Genomic DNA, 15,926 nt, shown 5'->3' on the forward strand with positions numbered 1-15,926 from the left:
GGGGGTGTGCCGCATCTAGAAAGGGCTCTAGAATTCAAGACACTTCTTTCAATGGCACGGTTGGAGAAGAGCGAGTATGGACTACCTTACAGATACAAAGGCCGTCTGAGTCTGGCTGGAATTGAGTTGGGACCTTTTCTTGAGACCTCGTTGGACTGGGTCTTTGTTGGAATAAGAAAAGGGAAGAATGTTTGCTCTCCATTGTCGTTGGTTGGCAAATTCGCTTAAAAGCAGCCAAGTGAGCCGCGAAAAGGATAGTGCAGGGTAGGAGGGTGGCATGGATCGCTCCGCGGCGAATCTAGGCGTGCTGAGCTTTGGCCGGACGATGCCATCGCGGAGCCGTGAGTGGTCGAGGTGGTCCCTGAGCCACTAAACGTACCTTGAGGTAGCCACCCAGAACACTTACGGCCGCCAGGACGTGCCCCGCAGACTGTAAGTCCCCTGACACGGGTCCCCTAGCGGCGCCGCTGCAGTGGGATTCTGGAACCTGACCACTCACGAACCACCTTATCCCCCAAGACGGGTTAGATCTCGCAGTCCTCAGGGGTGGCCCTGCCCCGGATTGCCATCTCCCTGCAGATCCACCCGCGCCCTGAATCCAATGTGTGATCCCGACTTTTCCACCTTGCAGACGACATCCCGGTGCCCCTCTTCCCCTGCCTTGCACTCCATCTCACTCTTTGTTTGAGTCTTGCGAGCTTGCGAGCCTTCCAACGCCAACACCATACATCGGACTACGATGCCACCACCGTGGCTTCCCAGCTAGCCACTTTGACAGCCCCTGCTCAAGTGTTGACGTTTGCTTAGACAAGTGGCACCCTCGACCCCTTCACACACAACACACACACATACCCACGACACCTCATCGTTGTCTGCTCCCAACAAGCGGTCTGCCGGTCCGAGTCTCTGAAATCGGCTTCGAGCGGGCACTGTGTAGGCTGCAATGCCACCATATCGCCCGGATCGTCCGTTTCTCGCCGGGATCATGGAGAGCCCCGGACGACATTGACTGATGCCTCCCGCAAGACGGTCTGCGGGGACCTACAGAGCCACCAGACTGCAGAGTTGACAGCTGAAGACGACGCGACTGCATCTGTCATGGACTCAGCGGGGAGATTCTGTACGACAGCCTCCCCTTGCCGGCCTTGCCGCTACGCTGCGGATCGAGAGGAGCACCGTCTTGATTCGAGAAGGCAGCTTGCAGCTGTCTTCAATGGTGCGAGGGCACTTTGCAAGAACGGAGCAAACACGGCCCCGATGATTCCCATCGAATGGCTACCTTAGCTCAGTCCTGTCCGGCGTGAATGGTATGCACCAGGCAATATGGATTCCAAAGATACGGCTAGCTCCCACAAATGCACAGCTCGACGCGCGAACTTGTCGATAGTCCACAGCCCCCAATGATAGCAATGGGCTTTGCCATGTGGCAGGCAACATAAGCTTCGCGCCGTCCCTTTCGCTGAAAGCTTCCATGGGCGCCGGCCTTTGAGTGTTTGAGGCAGGGGCCGCAGCTCAGGACACAATAAGCACGTCCTCGTCTCTCTCTGCCCTTTTGCGTTCCATACGAGCCAAGAATGAGGGTCGCAACGTGCCTGCTGTCGAGGGAGGCCGGGCAATGGAATTCTACTGTTTGACAATGCGAAACCCGTTGACGATTCGGAACGGTTCGTGAAGAAGGGCATTTCATCTCAATATTTCCTCCACCAATGTGGCACGGCGCGTTGCGTCCCGTTGACGTTGGCTTCCACAAGTCGCCGCTGCTGTGCTTGGTGCAACTGGCAGTCCGGGAGTACAGTCACCTCAAGTCCATGAGCGAGGGCAAAGTTGACGATGCCGGCTGGGACGCCCTTGTCTGGTGGTGGTGGAATAAGCAACGCGGGAGCAGGACGGATTGAGACAATGAAAAAGACTTGCCGATCAATGCCCAATGATTCTAAACCAGCACGACCAGATGGATGGGGGACCAGGGCTATGACCGGCAGGACGCCACAAAATCTCAGATGACTGCATGGGCTATCGGCGAGATTGAAAGAGGGGAGCCAAGGCCAAGGGGGTTCAAGGAAAGCCGGTTGTGTTAGTCCCAATTCGATATATGGACGAGCCGGGGAGCACAAGTTCATGCTGGAGCTGGATCGACCGCCGAATCGGCTTGCTAACCAACCTGCCACCTACTTGCCCAACAGTATTAACTGGCAGTTCTGATGTCCTGATCCTGTCCATTGCACGGTACATAATCAGACGTACGCGCACGATCACACGCTGTCGAACCTCGTTGTTGTTGGAAGAGAGAAAGTGATTACCTATTTGTACAAATACAAATCGCTCGGAACGGGCCACTCACTCTTCTCTGACGCACTCTTCCCGCTCTTGTATCCTTTTCCATTCTTCATCAAGTACCGAGAGGCTGGCCCGGCCGTAGGTTGCGCACTTAACACATCCAGAGGTTGTTGTTGCCATCGGCCGCACCGGGGTCTCGACCTGGAGTTGTCATCCCTCACGTTGCATTTCGCATCTGCGGCGCGTATCGAACCTCCTGCTGCTGCCGCACAAGCACGACGACAACCGGAATCGACGCTCGCACACGTCAACTGTCAACTGCCATCTGCAGCTTCGCATACCGCATACCGCATCTTTGCGTACTCGTCCTCATCCCCGTCCTCGTCTCCCCTCGGTCCTTCCTTCCACCGGCATTCTCCATACGTCCAGGTCTCCTGTCTTCCCAATTGATACAGGTTTCGCGTGGTCCTCCTGATACACTAGCGTCCTTCTCAATCAGAGCTGCACCTGCCTTCTACCACATCGTGACTACCCTTTTTCCTCTTTCCATCTTTTCTCGGCTCTTGTCAACCACGACGTTCAATCTTCACCCTACACCACCTGCCGACGTCGGATTACCTTTTTCACCTTGTCGAACCTTGTCTCCCCTTGGGACGGCACTCTCGTCAATTCGACTTCTTTTATCTCTCTACCTATTCAATCTCCACCGGCTCTCCTCCATGGTCCAGGCTATCGGTCATCGTAGCTTTTCAACCTTTCACTCTTGCGACTTCCCATCGCCGACCGCAACTGTATCTTAACTTCATCCTCACTCACTTCTACGACGCCAATCATCGGACGAACTGCGTCCCCGGGCCTCCCAAGGTCTGACCATCTAACAACACGCCGTTTTCCGAATTTCGGGCATGCGATTGATCGGCCGGTTCAAGCTCACAGTTTTGCGTCTCAACCAGTACCAAAGTCGGCTGGCCGTATATATCCAGCATCCCTAACATCTCCCTCTGGACACCCGGATCTTACTTACAACACGCGTCTCTTGTTTGGGCCGACGAGAAACGACTCGCAATGTGGGAAGTAGTGTGGACGGACCCCGACAGGGAGTCTAGAAAGGAGCACCGCGAGAGGAAAGCAGTTGAGCGGGATCATAAGGACAAGACCAGAGCATCTAGGAGTTCCATGTCCACTCGCAGCTCTTCGTCGTCCGACAACAAACCATTCAGCTTCTTCGGATCTAGGAGTCTTAAGAGGACACTGACACCATCAAGCGCCAAAACATCCACCGCACACGCACTCAAAGCCCCGAGCATCGATAGCACATTCAGAGGCTCGCTACTATCGGCTGTCTCGGAGCCACCGCCACTCCCTACGGAGCTCCCATGCAGCCCCGTCACCACGGTCGATCGCACTTACATGCCGCAAGAGCAACATTGTGTCGAGTCACAGCAGAGCTCACCAATCTCATCCAACAGAGGTAGATCGACCCATTTCCACAAGCCTGCCACAGCTCACTGATATTCAGGCTTCCTAGACTCTGTTTTCTCCAAGTGGACAGACACCTCCATGGGCGGTCCGACATCTCCATGCAACACATCGGTCGCCGAGTCGACGTCAGCAAAGAGGGAACATTACGTCCAGACTCTCGGCCCAACCTCTTTCATCACCAAAAGCACGGAGGTCACTATACTGCCTCGGACGATAGAAAATGATATCTCTGGCATGATCTCACATATAACCATCACAGCCGAGCCAGTCAAGGAGGAGCCTCCAACCCCTCCACGTTCTCCAACAGCACAGTGAGCATTTCGTTATCCCCCAACAGCATCGTTACTGACAAGACATAGGCCCGCGGTTACCGCCCTGATATCACCGGCAATGCTTGACTCGCCTGTCAACCTCTTCCCTGGCCATCCCAGCCCGCAGCGCTCATTACGGCGAATTCCTTCATGGTCAATGGCATTCAAGCCCAACAACCCAGACTCCTGGAGACCGCCGGATGCGTGGGACTGCGGCCCACCACCGGAAGTGCGAACGCCAATGATTGAGGCGGTCATCGAAGAAACACCAGAGCTTGATGCCGCATGTTCCATGTCCATGGATCTTAATGGGATGCAGCGTGAGATCAGGCGGATGGCCGCTGCAAGCCACAGCATCCGCCTTTTGCGGTTGAAAGAGGTCTGGGGCGAGACCACCGATGCCAGCCTCTACAAGGAGCTCGAGATGGAAAAGAAGAGATGGATGCTTTCTTCTTTGCACAACATGGACAAACCAGTGGATTTGGATCAAGCGAAGGTTCATCCCAACAAGATTACTCCTGCAAAGGCGAAAAAGGTCCTCGCGCTTTACGAGACTCAGGGCAAGTGGAAGCAAATTCAATTTCCGGTCACTTCAACTAACTTGTGCAGCAACAACGTCATACCTAGCGGCCATCCACTTCAATAAGCAAGTATACCATCTGGCTTCGTCGCCCTTGTCTCATACACTCTTTCCAAATATCCACCCGGTCAACGTTCCGGCCATTTCGCCATCGGCCTTCCCAGTGGCCCCGTCCCTTTTCGGCGTGGTCTACTCGTTGGCACTTCCGGCACTTTTGCCGTCCCCTGAAGTTCCCAGTCTCCTCAAAAATGTTCACCGGTGCCTCGCTGCCGGTGGTGCCTTTCACCTCACATTGATCGATCCTCTTCCTGTTACGAGTACGCTGGGTCCTCTGATGCGTTCGTGGATTGAGGAAAATCTCATTTTCAACCTCGAGAAGAACTTCCGCTGCATGAACCCAAGCAAACTCTTCCCTCTGTGGTTGGCAGACGCTTCCCTCCGTGCTGAAGGCAGTACCATCACCACTGTGAGGTTTTCCGCTATACCACCAACAGACAGACCAGACACGGCTACGACCGACGCCGAGGTGCTTGCAGATAAGGCTGTCAAGCAGGAGCTCCGCAGTATGGTCGGCCGTATGCTCTGGAGGGAAGTATGGGGACAGTACATCACGGCAGATCAGTGGTGGTGGGAGAACCCCAGAATTGTGGAGGAGTGCGAGCAGCTCAAGACGGCGTGGGAGTACAGCATAATCGAGGCAGTCAAGGAGGCGTGATAGTAGTTGCGCTGTCGTAAAAAATATGGTTCTCTCCCGAACCATAAACGAACGCATGGAATATTTTTGTCACTTTGAGGGAGCAGAGATGTATTCCTCGGTACGGCGTTGGAGGCCGGATTTCTTTCACAATACCCCCCTGGATGGCCGACAGAGCCACTTGCTTTACATATTGGCTTGGGAAACGGATCCAACGGGACATGGTGTGGATTTCTATGTATGCCGCTGTGCTCTCATTTATCGGGCTTCTTGAGGACTCCTGAGAGGCCGAGTGGGCCTGCAGCATTACGGAGGATCGCGCTGCCACTATACGTTGGAATCGGCTGTAGTTGTTACTTTGCAAGCGTACCCTATGTCGGCAGCAGAATTATACAAACTGGAATCACCTAAAGTTGCAGTGGAGTCAGTATCAGTCGATTGATGTCTATTCTGTGGAAGTGGCTTGTCAATCTTTGAAGGTGGATCGTACACGATGAGGTCCCCAAAGATTTCACAATGCGTTTGTCAAAGCCTAACGCATGGCTCGAGAGCTTGAAGATGGGTACGAACTTGACGTGTCAAAAGAGGAGGGAAGAGGACACAATTATTGGATCTGTGAAGTATGAAGTCAATGACAGATGAGCTCGGATTGGTCGGGCAGAAGACTCCCAGGATCCCCCTTCGACATGTGAAGCTTAGGAGCTCTCGTCTTGAGATGGCTCCACGATGATGGGGACCCTGGTGTTTGGATGAACCATTGTCTGAAGGCTAATCCTGGCCCGTTTCCCCCGCATTGTCCACTTGTTTGTTTGGGCATCGTGAAACTTTTGTGGTTGTTTCCTCCATCTAGCGTCAGAGCCACAGGGCTGATGGATTCTAGTAGGGTGTGAGGCCCGTTTTGTTCTTCCATCTGACTAGAGATGGTCAAGGTGAGAAACCATCTTTTGGACGGGAGGATGAGAAGTAGTAAGTGGGAGTGAGTCAGTTGACTTGGGGGTCACACGGAGATGGTACACAAGGGGGGTGGGAAGTGAGGCAGTCGAGAAATATGCAACGTAATCTATGAATGGACAAAGTTTGCCTACTTTTTCACGAGATTTGAGGCAATAATGATTCGACTGCTGACGTTCCATCCCCTTCCTTTTTTCCCTTTCCGATTAAGAGTAGATGAGATGTTTGCTGTCACTGGTGTTTAACTCATGGCTAACAACGGGCTTGTTGCTTATTATTTGTGAAGTTACGCGCTCTTCTTCCTCAAAGTTTCCATTCCCCTCTTGTGAAAGAAATCGTTGATCAAAGTTGCATAGTCGGGGGCATGTTCATCTTCTCCCTCAAAGTCTCCATTCTCCTTCTCCTTTTGAAAGTGATTAAGCATCATACTCGTATAGTCGGGGGTATATTCATCTTTATTCTCGGACTTGGTCGTAGACTTTTCTTCTTTCTCGACGTTAGCAGGCGGTTTCCAATCAAGCTTGAGAAGAACAAGAGGGGGTCGCCAACCCTTGATGCTGGTATCTTCTACCTCGTCAACTTGAGGAGTTTCTCCTTCTCCTCTTCTGGTGTGGTCACATGGTCATGGTCATTTTCGTCTACCCAGTTAATGAAGGCCGCGCAGCCCGCGTGGAGAAGCAGGATGAGGGAGATGGATGATATAGCTAAGAGGAGCATTGTGAAGGGGAAGTAGTGGAGGTAATAGTTTGGGGAGGTGTGTATATGTGAATCGGGCTGGAGTAGAGTGGAGGCGAGGCGAATGGGACGCTGTCAGCTTGTGGGTGTCGGTGTTGGTGAATAGATGAAGTGGCTATAGTATGGTGTTTTCTGGGTTGTGATGTAGTGTGCAGGGTTGATGATTTACTTCTTATCACGAGTATCTGCTTCAAATGGAAAGAAAGGTTTACATCTCCTCAAGGTTCTGCGCCATATTCGTCGTGAACAGTCACGGTTGTCAACCTTCCCGGCTGGAGCGGATGACAACCTTGAGATACTATTCGCGGCACTTCGCGGCACGTGGTGTCATTTGGGGTGGGTACCTCCATTCATTTAGATTCACGTGTTTCGATGGTATCTGTCGTCTACAGTACTATTCAGCAAACACATCATAAGATGGTTCATCGAGTTTATCTTGTAAGTTTCCCTCCTTGGAGAACCATCACCCATAGGAGGACCAGATAGAAAGAAGAGAAGTTATACACTCCAATATCTCCATCTTTTTTCTTCGGCTGTCTCTGGCGGGTTGAAGTTACCTAGAGTGGGCCTTCAGCACGACACATGTGGAGTACGTCCTCGGGATCTCTGTCCCTTCCCCCACTCCAACTTTGCACCTAGGTAGGTGTACTCATGCCGTCTTCTCAAGGACTTTGGGAAAAACCTTTGCCTCCCGAGAAGAACGAGTACGTTCCACTCCGAACTGTCCCGTACCGTGCCCAAATCAACACGATCACCCACGGCTACAGAGATGAAAAGGACATCATACGATTTTGTACGCGTGTTGGCACAAATCTTCCTTGCGCTTTGACTTTCCTGGCGCACAACCACTTGCAAGGAATGAGTACGGTTCATCAAGCCCCCCCGAGCCTAGAAAAGTCCAGAAACAGGGCTTGCTAGAGACAGCCACTGCCGTTGAAGAACACCCTAGATCTCTTATCACGCAACTTGATCGCCGTTGAGAAGAGGGGAGACCGAGAGCGAGTCGGGAGTCGGCGGCACCTGTGGGCTGATTTGGACTCGACTGTAGAGCGTGTTGGGTGTCTGACATTTGCCTCGGGACTCGAGAGGTGGGATTCACCCACTTTACTGTCTTTGAAGTCTGTGGGAATGTTGAGCTTGTGATATGTAGTATTAATAACTACCTACGTATCCGTAGTGGCCCGCGGCCCGCGGGGTTGCTTTTGCTGCACGCTGTAGGCTGGTCGTTCAGATTACATCGGGCCGCCATTGCTTTATTTTAGCGGATGTCTCAGTCTGGCCTCCATTGAAAGCTTGACTGCTTGAGTCACATCGTCATCGACGAAAAAAAAAAGAAGAAATGATAAGATCGTAGAAGACGACACGACCATATGACGGCTACAGGCGATGCAAGGGCGACCACAATTCACTTAACCACCCGCCTTGCATGAGAGATCACCATGGGGCAAAAGCGGCGTGGATTCAGTCCGGATAATCGGCCTGCCGCCTAAGTCCTGACAGCAAAAGGGGAAAAAAACAAGGGCGGCATGCAATGAGATGCTGCGTCCCACTGCAACTTAGACATGCATTCAAACTCGGAGTGAATCGGGTGTGATCCAGATACCAGAAAACCAAGACTCAGAGTCGATCAGTGAAAAGCTTGAAAAGCAACCGCGACGGTGAATGAAACGCGATCGTCAGGAGGGTTAACGAAAGCAAGTGCCGTTGGCACTATCAAATGTTTCGTCGGGGAATTCTTGCATTGCTGCATGGCCTTGCATGCTCTTGACAGACTTACACTAGGTACTGTTGGATTTCAATAGTCCGTGTCTCGATGAGGATCAGATCTTCCACGCGGCATTTTAATTGTTTGGTAGCTGCTATTGTGTTGATGGTCCTCCACGGACCACAAACCGTCCTGAGCTCCTCCTATCTGTCAATTGCGTACGGAGTACGGAGTAGAGTAATAGCGTGATGTTGAAGGCATAGGGCGACAGGGATGATAATGCTCGTTCGAACCGCCGTCAGAAGAGAGCAGAGAAGAGCAGGCGAATGGTGGTTCCAACAGCCAAAAGGTAAAAGTGAATCTAGCAAATGTGCTGGCAAGAAATATTGCCAGTCGGTGATCGAAAATGAAGTAACAAGCCAAGCCAAGCGTACCAAAACCAACATCACCTCTCAGACCAATACCAGTGCGTTGACGCAGTATCATTCTGGGCAACGCAGGCGCAGGCAAACAAACCAGGGCAGATGCAACGCAAAAAGAAAAAAGCTTGATGTTTTCCTCGCATCGAAGCCAAGATTCGGGGAAGTAAAAGCCTTGCCTTCCGCCCAAACGGGATCGCCAAGTTTTCCAGTTCCCAACTTCCCTCTGTTTTCCCCGCAGCCAGTACTCCGTATCTGAGGTGGTTGTCAGCTTCTAAAAGCGACCCTTGTATGCCCCTGCATGGGCGACCACCAAGGTTCCCCTCCAACTTGGCTTTGTGGGACTTTTTTCTCTTCAGGAGCCCACTGGGCTGGGAAAGTGGGTTGCGTGGGAATAGATATGGAATGGTACTCGGGCAACATGCTCCATCTTCTCTGCAACCCTCGAGCCCGACGGTCGACCAGAACCAAGTCCACGGAGAAATAGGGGTGGACTGCTCAACTCAACATCATTTCTCTCGTAATAGTTGACTCTGTCCAGGGATCTTCAACCTTTCGAAGAATTTCTATCAGTAACAGCGAGCAAAGTCGAACTCAAAGATCGTGCTCAGCGAATTTCGTCAGCCCTGACTGGACTGGTTACCCCCAGGTAAACTTACATAGCTTGAGGTAGGCCAGGATCGGGATGAGTGCCCCTGAAAACAAGATCAGCCAGCCACGGAACACCAACAGCAAGTCCAAACGAGGCCGCAACACAAAAGACGTAGAAAGAATGGAAGCGAAAGAGCCAATGTAGAAAACAAAAACTGTCGCAGACCATGCCCCCGCGTCCCTGCAGCACAATGAACCGGGAGCCGTGAGATGACGGGAGGGGACCACAAGTTGTTTTCTCTACTCTGCTTCATGCAATTATACTCGTAGCTACTCCCTCACTGGATGGCTGCTAGCCCTCATCCAGTTACACCGCCACGAGAAACTGTGCGTCTGGAACGAATTTCTGAACTCACGGACCGTTGAGAGTGTCGATCCATTACACTCTCTATAGTTAGACAAAAAAGGCCCCAAGCACGTACCCGTAACCTCCTTCCCCGTGCCTTGCGTACGTGCTCTGCTTACACGGCACGGCTCCTACGCACTGATGCCCTGAGACGAGACCAGACGAGGCCAGACGAGATGAAAAGCAAGTGCAAGTCCAGAGCTTAATAAGTAGACTTCCTAGACTTCCCGGGAGGAGGAACACGCCGTTGGAAAAAGAAAAGAAAAAAAAACGCAGGAACCCATCTTAGTCTTTGGGACGGCACGTGGAAGCCGAATGCGTTTTTTCTCTAGTCCGTCTGGCCATTGTTCGCGCCGGTCCCAACGGCTCCTTTGGATGGTATTGTGGGCAAAATGCACTGCCAGAGATGAAGGGTCCGCCAAGAGATAATAGATCATGCAGATTTCACAAGGCAAATATGTTTTTGGACTCATGAGTAGTGACAAATGAACAGTAAATGATATGTTATCTACAACCGAAAGACTTAACAGACAAGATCGTTATAGATTTTCCGCTGGGGCATGCCAGCATGTCGAATGCCCCCCAAAAGCAACAAAAATGAAACCTGCGTCCGCGGCAGGGCCTCCCAAAACAACAACATGGCTTCGGGGTATCATCCACAAGAAATCGTTTCGCTATCGTGACAAGTGCGCATCTTCTTCATACACTACGACCGCGATGCCTGCTCATTCGAGGCCGGTCGGCTATTCGTAAGCTCCGTAATGCTTTCGCTCTCGTAGTTCTTTGTCCTACGGTTCTGGCTCGAGATCTTGAACTGATCGCTGTGCCTGAAACTGCCCACGATTTCCGTCACACCTGGCCGCTGAGACGCATACTTGATGTCGGTCCACAACGTCTTGCAAGCCTTCCACGAAGTCACCACGTAGATGAGCGCATTCCAGAAGCCCTGAAGCGGGAGAACGAAAGCGCTCATGAACTCTAGCGGCGTGGAAGACTCCCTGGCATGGATCACCGAGTAGACGCGGTTGGCGCTCGACGGGACCCAGGTGATCAAGATGACTGTGAAGAAGAGGATCGAGCACTTTGTGTACGACCAAGCCGCGTTGTTGAGTTCGTAGTTGCGTCGACGGGCAGAGTTCATCGGGCGCTGGCCGACGGCATCCGCCGTGCTACTTTCGGCAGGCAGGACGGCCGCTTCGGCCTGTGATCCATTGCGGCTATAGCGATTTGCAGAAATGCTGACAGAGTAGGCAGCGTTTGGTAGTTGTGGGACTGGCCCGGCTTCCGATCCACGTCTTCCCACCGTTGCAAGACCAATAGAGCCTTGAGGTTGATCCATAGCTTCCGAGGTGACATATACTTCGGTTGTCTTCATCGAGGTGAGAACGTCGTGGAACGAGTTCATTTGGTCATGGTCCGAGGAGCTGAAGTTGCGAAGCTGCTTGCGCTTTTGGTAAATTTCTCGGCCGGCGCGGATGTAGATGAAGAAAGTGATCAAGATCGCAATCCTGGCCAGTTAGTAGAGGCCACACGAGGCTAGACGTAAACTTACCAAACTGGTCCGTAAAACGTGAGAATGCGCCAGATCTCCCATTCAGGCCTGATCCAGCACCACAACGTCGCGTTTCCATAGACCCTCAACCCATCGCCGTTCCTGACAAAGACGTAGACCAGGGCTGGAATAAAGGGAATTCCGTAACAGCAAATAAGATACGGTATCTCCATTCTCCGTAACCTTTCGGCGTCGAACTTGTAATAGAATGTCAAGTAGACGTTGATAGCCATAGTAAGTGTCCAAAACGCATCAGCCGGCATGAACCTGCATAGTGTTAGTCATGAATCACTCGTGGGGCCGTTGTACCAACATTTGAACAAGAAATGCCTGAAGCTGACAGCCTGGAGAATCCGGAGAACCAATATAGGACCTCGCCATGAGAGTGCCAACATTCGTCATCATATTACCAAAGGAAGCGAAGAAGACAAGCCGGTTGATGGGCTTGTGAAATGCCCTAGACGAACAGAATGTGACAATAATGAAGACACATCCCAGCAGCGAGAAGACCGAGCAGGTCCGTTCTATGATGCTGAGAAGGTCGAGGTCTCCTTTGTCCAAGTTGGCCTTCTCTTCGGTGGTATCCATGGTGTCGGTGGTAGTAGACGAAACCGGCAGAGGTCCACTGTGTAGCCTGGTCGCTTTATAAGATCCGAAACAACGTCAGAATGGTGTCTGCGTCGATGGCAACCACTGTTGGTGAGTGGAAGTGGTTGTCGATGGCCTTGGTAGCGGGCCTTGCTCGAAATGTTGCAAATCGATTTCCTGAGGTGGTGGACGGCCAATAGTTCAAGTATGCAGACCTCCCTCACTGAATATTCCCAGCCAACGAAAGTGGTGACGGCTCCGACGAGCAACAGGTTGTAGAGGCGTTGCCTAGCCCAATGGGAATGGACCAATATGTCAACTTCCTGTCAAGATGTTATGCAAACTCCTGACCGGGATGGTCTGCAGGAGAGCACAAACGGATGTGCTGAACCAGAATCCAGGAACCGAATTGTCGAGAAACAAGAACCAACATGGTTCCGAAAAGGCGTAGAAGACGGGATCAGAGGTGATGGCAACGACGGCAACATGTAAGAAAAGAGGAAAAGAGCCAGCCATCAACTCATCGGGGCGCCGCAGGCCCTAGGCCTTCGCATGGCATGGAGCAGGGGCTGTGTAGGGCCGGATTGGCCAGGATTCTCTCGAGACCATGTTCCATGTTGGGACAGGGCGTGTGGTAAGGATGTGAGCACCCTCCTGGGCAGAGAACCACAGGAGAGAAGACAACCAAAGATAGGTACCTGGCAATTGCTGGAGATTTGGTGTGGTCGCCATGTCCGCGTGGAGAGAAGCGAGAGGGCATTAGGGGGGCCAGGAGGAAGGAAGTATGTTGTCGAAGCTGGAACAGGCCAAGTGAAGGACTTAGCTCGCCGCATCCGGGCCCACCTACAACCAGCTTGGCGCGGGGTCGGACGAACCTGGGGACGCCAGGGTGGCCCTGGTCAATTCCCCCCAGCAGCGCCGTTACAAGGCTCCCCTGGGCCAAAGTTTTCCTTCGTTGGGTGAGCTGTCGAGCTGCATATCCGTAGGTATTCTGCAGTGTCCGTATTCGTTGTACAAAATTGCCTTCAATCTCTGACCTTCCTGAGTGATGGCCGTCACCATCCTCCCTCACCGCGTGTCCTCCTCGTGGTGATCGGATATCCCTGAGCTGGCATTACGATGGGAGCCTGTCATCCTAATCAACAGCCATATATTTCAGGCCTGAATATCACGTTTTCTCGGGGAGCTTGGACCTGCAAACCATGGTCAGGGCGGCGGGATGGTCAGCGGAGGAATACCACGGTACCAAACCCCAAACTGTCTGGCACTCAGGCGCCTCCTGGCCTGCCGCCACCGATGCCTCTCGGAAGACCGTCGACTTCTATCCTCCTGGTGAAACCCTTGTCAAGCCACCGCAAGGCAGGGATCGAGGGCTGTAATTTGGATGTGTCGTCGTTGGACCAAAGGCAGCTCGTGTTTGCTGACTCCATCAAGGCTAGCAGGGTATTTCCGATAAAATAATCGGGATCACGACTCGAGGAAATTGGGAGTTTTCTGGACGGCTAGTTGGCCTTACTTTCGACGGAGTGCTCAAGCTGCAGAAGGGCCTCGTTCTGCAACCCTGCGATGGTGCTGACGGAAACGGGCCGTGGGTGCTGATGTTTTGCTGCAGAGTTCCGTACAGTACCATCCAATCTAATAGAGCATTGCCACGCTGTAGAGGGCGGCAGCTAGTGAAGACTGACGTCCATGTTGCTTTCACCGTATCATCCGATGTGCTAGTGACACAGCGGCAGTCTACCGTAGTGAATCAGGTCTGGACAAAGACTGTTCTCTGGTCTCGAAATAAAGAACGTTTCCGTCTCGGGACGCAACGGTCAGTGTGCATTCGCTGGTTCGCGCAGGGTCTTTCAAAGAATTCATCATTGGTATGGAAATAGCTTGACGGCCAGCCACAGTGGCTCGAAGTGCCGTCGATTTTGCTGGTTGTTGCTTTGTCCCAACATCTCGTCGACCGGCTGGCGGCACGGCGCAAGTTTCCACCACGTGGAGGGCGCCACGATCGACGATGTCTCCGAGCTGATGGTGAACGGGTGCTGGTGGGATACAATTCAAACTAAGACGAGGTCGACGGCGTTGTGATGTCGTCTGGAGTGTTGTCTCCTATGGGTTTGAGATGGGACGGAGCGAGACCTTCCAGCGCCGCGCCGTCTGCAAATTCGTACCGTCTGCTCGGTGCCAAGCCACACGCCAGTGATGAATCTGTGGAAGATGGCTGTTGGAAAGAATTGTTGGACTGGACGAGACCACGCGGTGGTGTCTTAGACCTCGACGACGAAGCTTAACAGTAGACCGAGTTCGACTGACCCCAGTTTCAGACAGCCACCTTGCAATTAGGCATAGGCTGTGCCGTCGTTTGAAAACCCAGACGGGATAGTACGGCCGTACCGAGGTGGCTGTTGGAGGTCCTGAACGAGCGCTGATTAGCTACCAGGCCTGCCAAAGTCCGGAGGATGGGAGGCGTAGGAGGGTTGAAATGCATGAAGAAGGCAAAGTCTGGGGGAGGATAATTGAGTCCGGATAGAATCTGCAGTGCTGCATGCCCTGACATGAACTTGGTTGGGTGCGGTCGACCGGAGGAAAGCAGCAGGAGGCCAGGAGCCAAAGAGAAGGAGGCAAGGGAGGTTTCTGGTCATGCCAATGAAGGCAGGAAGGGTGACATTGAAGATGGAGAATTTACCCACATTTACCCCAACACTGCACCACTCATTCCCCAGGACCCAGGTGCCTGTTCCAGTGTTCCTGCCTGCCGTTCCAAGCGGGGAAAGTGGGGTCATTCTTCCGAACATCGGTACGTGCCCTATCCGTACTCCGTACAGAGTACTCTCCATCTCTTATCCGTAGGTATTCCGTACCTCTTATGGGAATCGGCAACCACAAGCTTTCCAAGTTCAAACACGCCGGCCCCTCCAAGAGTCCAACCATGGCAAAGCCAACACGCGGGTCCCATCCATAAGGCCTAGCCCGAGCTGGAAAATTTGCCCTGCCTGTCTTCATTTATCAGCTTAATTTACTGGCTTATGCCGCGCCACCGCGCCTCTGCCTGTCCACCTTTCTTTGAGCTCTTGTCGTTGTCGTTGGCCGGCCTCGATCCTCGGTGACAAATTATGTGCCGCGGCGGATCGTCTCCTTCTTGTATACCATCGGTGAAGGAGCTTTGTAAGGACTATGGACAAGAGATACGTTGTGCCCGAGGCTGGTTGCCACTGACGGTGTCGAACCATGTTACCTTTGCCCTCCAACCATGGCTCCAACAGATCCGACGTCTCGGTGCCAGCGGCCCATTGCCTCTGAAGGGATCGAATTGTGTTTCATCGATCGCAGGACTGTCATATTGCTACCTCAGACGGACTTGGAGACGTTTTGCCGGCTGACCATAGCCTCGGGAAGGTCCCTATTACCTAAATGACCAGAGGCTTCTCGACCAGGTCTCGTCTTGGCATCCCGTGGGTAAACAAGCAGGTGCTCGAACTCTAACATATTGTTGGTAAACGAGCCTCCGCTCCAGGGCGTTAGATCTATGGATCTGGATGCCTCAACAAAGCAAAGGTAGGCAGATTCCGGAGAAACACAAAGAGGCCTAGCGCGTTGCCAACATAGACAGACGGAGCGAGAGAGAGAGAGACAGCCCTCTC

The 15,926-nt window shown here is 52.7% G+C and overlaps 4 protein-coding genes across 4 annotated transcripts; 2 read left to right on the forward strand and 2 right to left on the reverse strand.

The window, feature by feature from the left end:
- Positions 1 to 277: 277 nt before the first annotated feature.
- Positions 278 to 1,581, forward strand: BDP55DRAFT_756805 (uncharacterized protein; the record flags this gene model as incomplete). The annotated part of the gene is made up of 4 exons (XM_060580768.1): positions 278 to 341; positions 390 to 432; positions 460 to 523; positions 808 to 1,581. The coding sequence occupies 4 exons, from the start codon at positions 278 to 280 to the stop codon at positions 1,282 to 1,284; spliced, it is 648 nt and encodes a 215-aa protein (XP_060423978.1). The 3' UTR covers positions 1,285 to 1,581.
- Positions 1,582 to 3,342: 1,761 nt separating this feature from the next.
- On the forward strand, positions 3,343 to 5,365 carry BDP55DRAFT_697794 (uncharacterized protein; the record flags this gene model as incomplete). The annotated part of the gene is made up of 4 exons (XM_060577719.1): positions 3,343 to 3,706; positions 3,797 to 4,070; positions 4,119 to 4,630; positions 4,680 to 5,365. 4 exons carry the CDS (start codon positions 3,343 to 3,345, stop codon positions 5,363 to 5,365), a joined length of 1,836 nt encoding a protein of 611 aa, XP_060423979.1.
- Positions 5,366 to 6,581: 1,216 nt separating this feature from the next.
- Positions 6,582 to 7,012, reverse strand: BDP55DRAFT_637099 (uncharacterized protein; the record flags this gene model as incomplete). Its single annotated transcript, XM_060572961.1, has 2 exons — positions 6,582 to 6,845; positions 6,914 to 7,012. 2 exons carry the CDS (start codon positions 7,010 to 7,012, stop codon positions 6,582 to 6,584), a joined length of 363 nt encoding a protein of 120 aa, XP_060423980.1.
- Positions 7,013 to 10,740: 3,728 nt separating this feature from the next.
- BDP55DRAFT_363597 (G-protein coupled receptor) lies at positions 10,741 to 12,567 on the reverse strand. Its single transcript, XM_060567061.1, has 3 exons — positions 12,017 to 12,567; positions 11,704 to 11,970; positions 10,741 to 11,659 (listed from the first exon to the last, which is right to left on the reverse strand). The coding sequence occupies exons 1-3, from the start codon at positions 12,289 to 12,291 to the stop codon at positions 10,858 to 10,860; spliced, it is 1,344 nt and encodes a 447-aa protein (XP_060423981.1). The 5' UTR covers positions 12,292 to 12,567; the 3' UTR covers positions 10,741 to 10,857.
- Positions 12,568 to 15,926: the final 3,359 nt, after the last annotated feature.

This window comes from Colletotrichum godetiae, assembly GCF_030913485.1.
Source record: "Colletotrichum godetiae strain CBS 193.32 chromosome Unknown BDP55scaffold_63, whole genome shotgun sequence".
Taxonomy (NCBI): domain Eukaryota; kingdom Fungi; phylum Ascomycota; class Sordariomycetes; order Glomerellales; family Glomerellaceae; genus Colletotrichum; species Colletotrichum godetiae.

Coding starts and splice junctions, on each gene's coding strand:
- BDP55DRAFT_363597 (XM_060567061.1), bottom strand. CDS start 12,291: ATGGATACCACCGAAGAGAAGGCCAACTTGGACAAAGGAGACCTCGAC. Junction 11,971..12,016: donor CAGGCATTTCTTGTTCAAAT/GTTGGTACAACG, acceptor AACACTATGCAG/GTTCATGCCGGCTGATGCGT. Junction 11,660..11,703: donor ACGTTTTACGGACCAGTTTG/GTAAGTTTACGT, acceptor CTAACTGGCCAG/GATTGCGATCTTGATCACTT.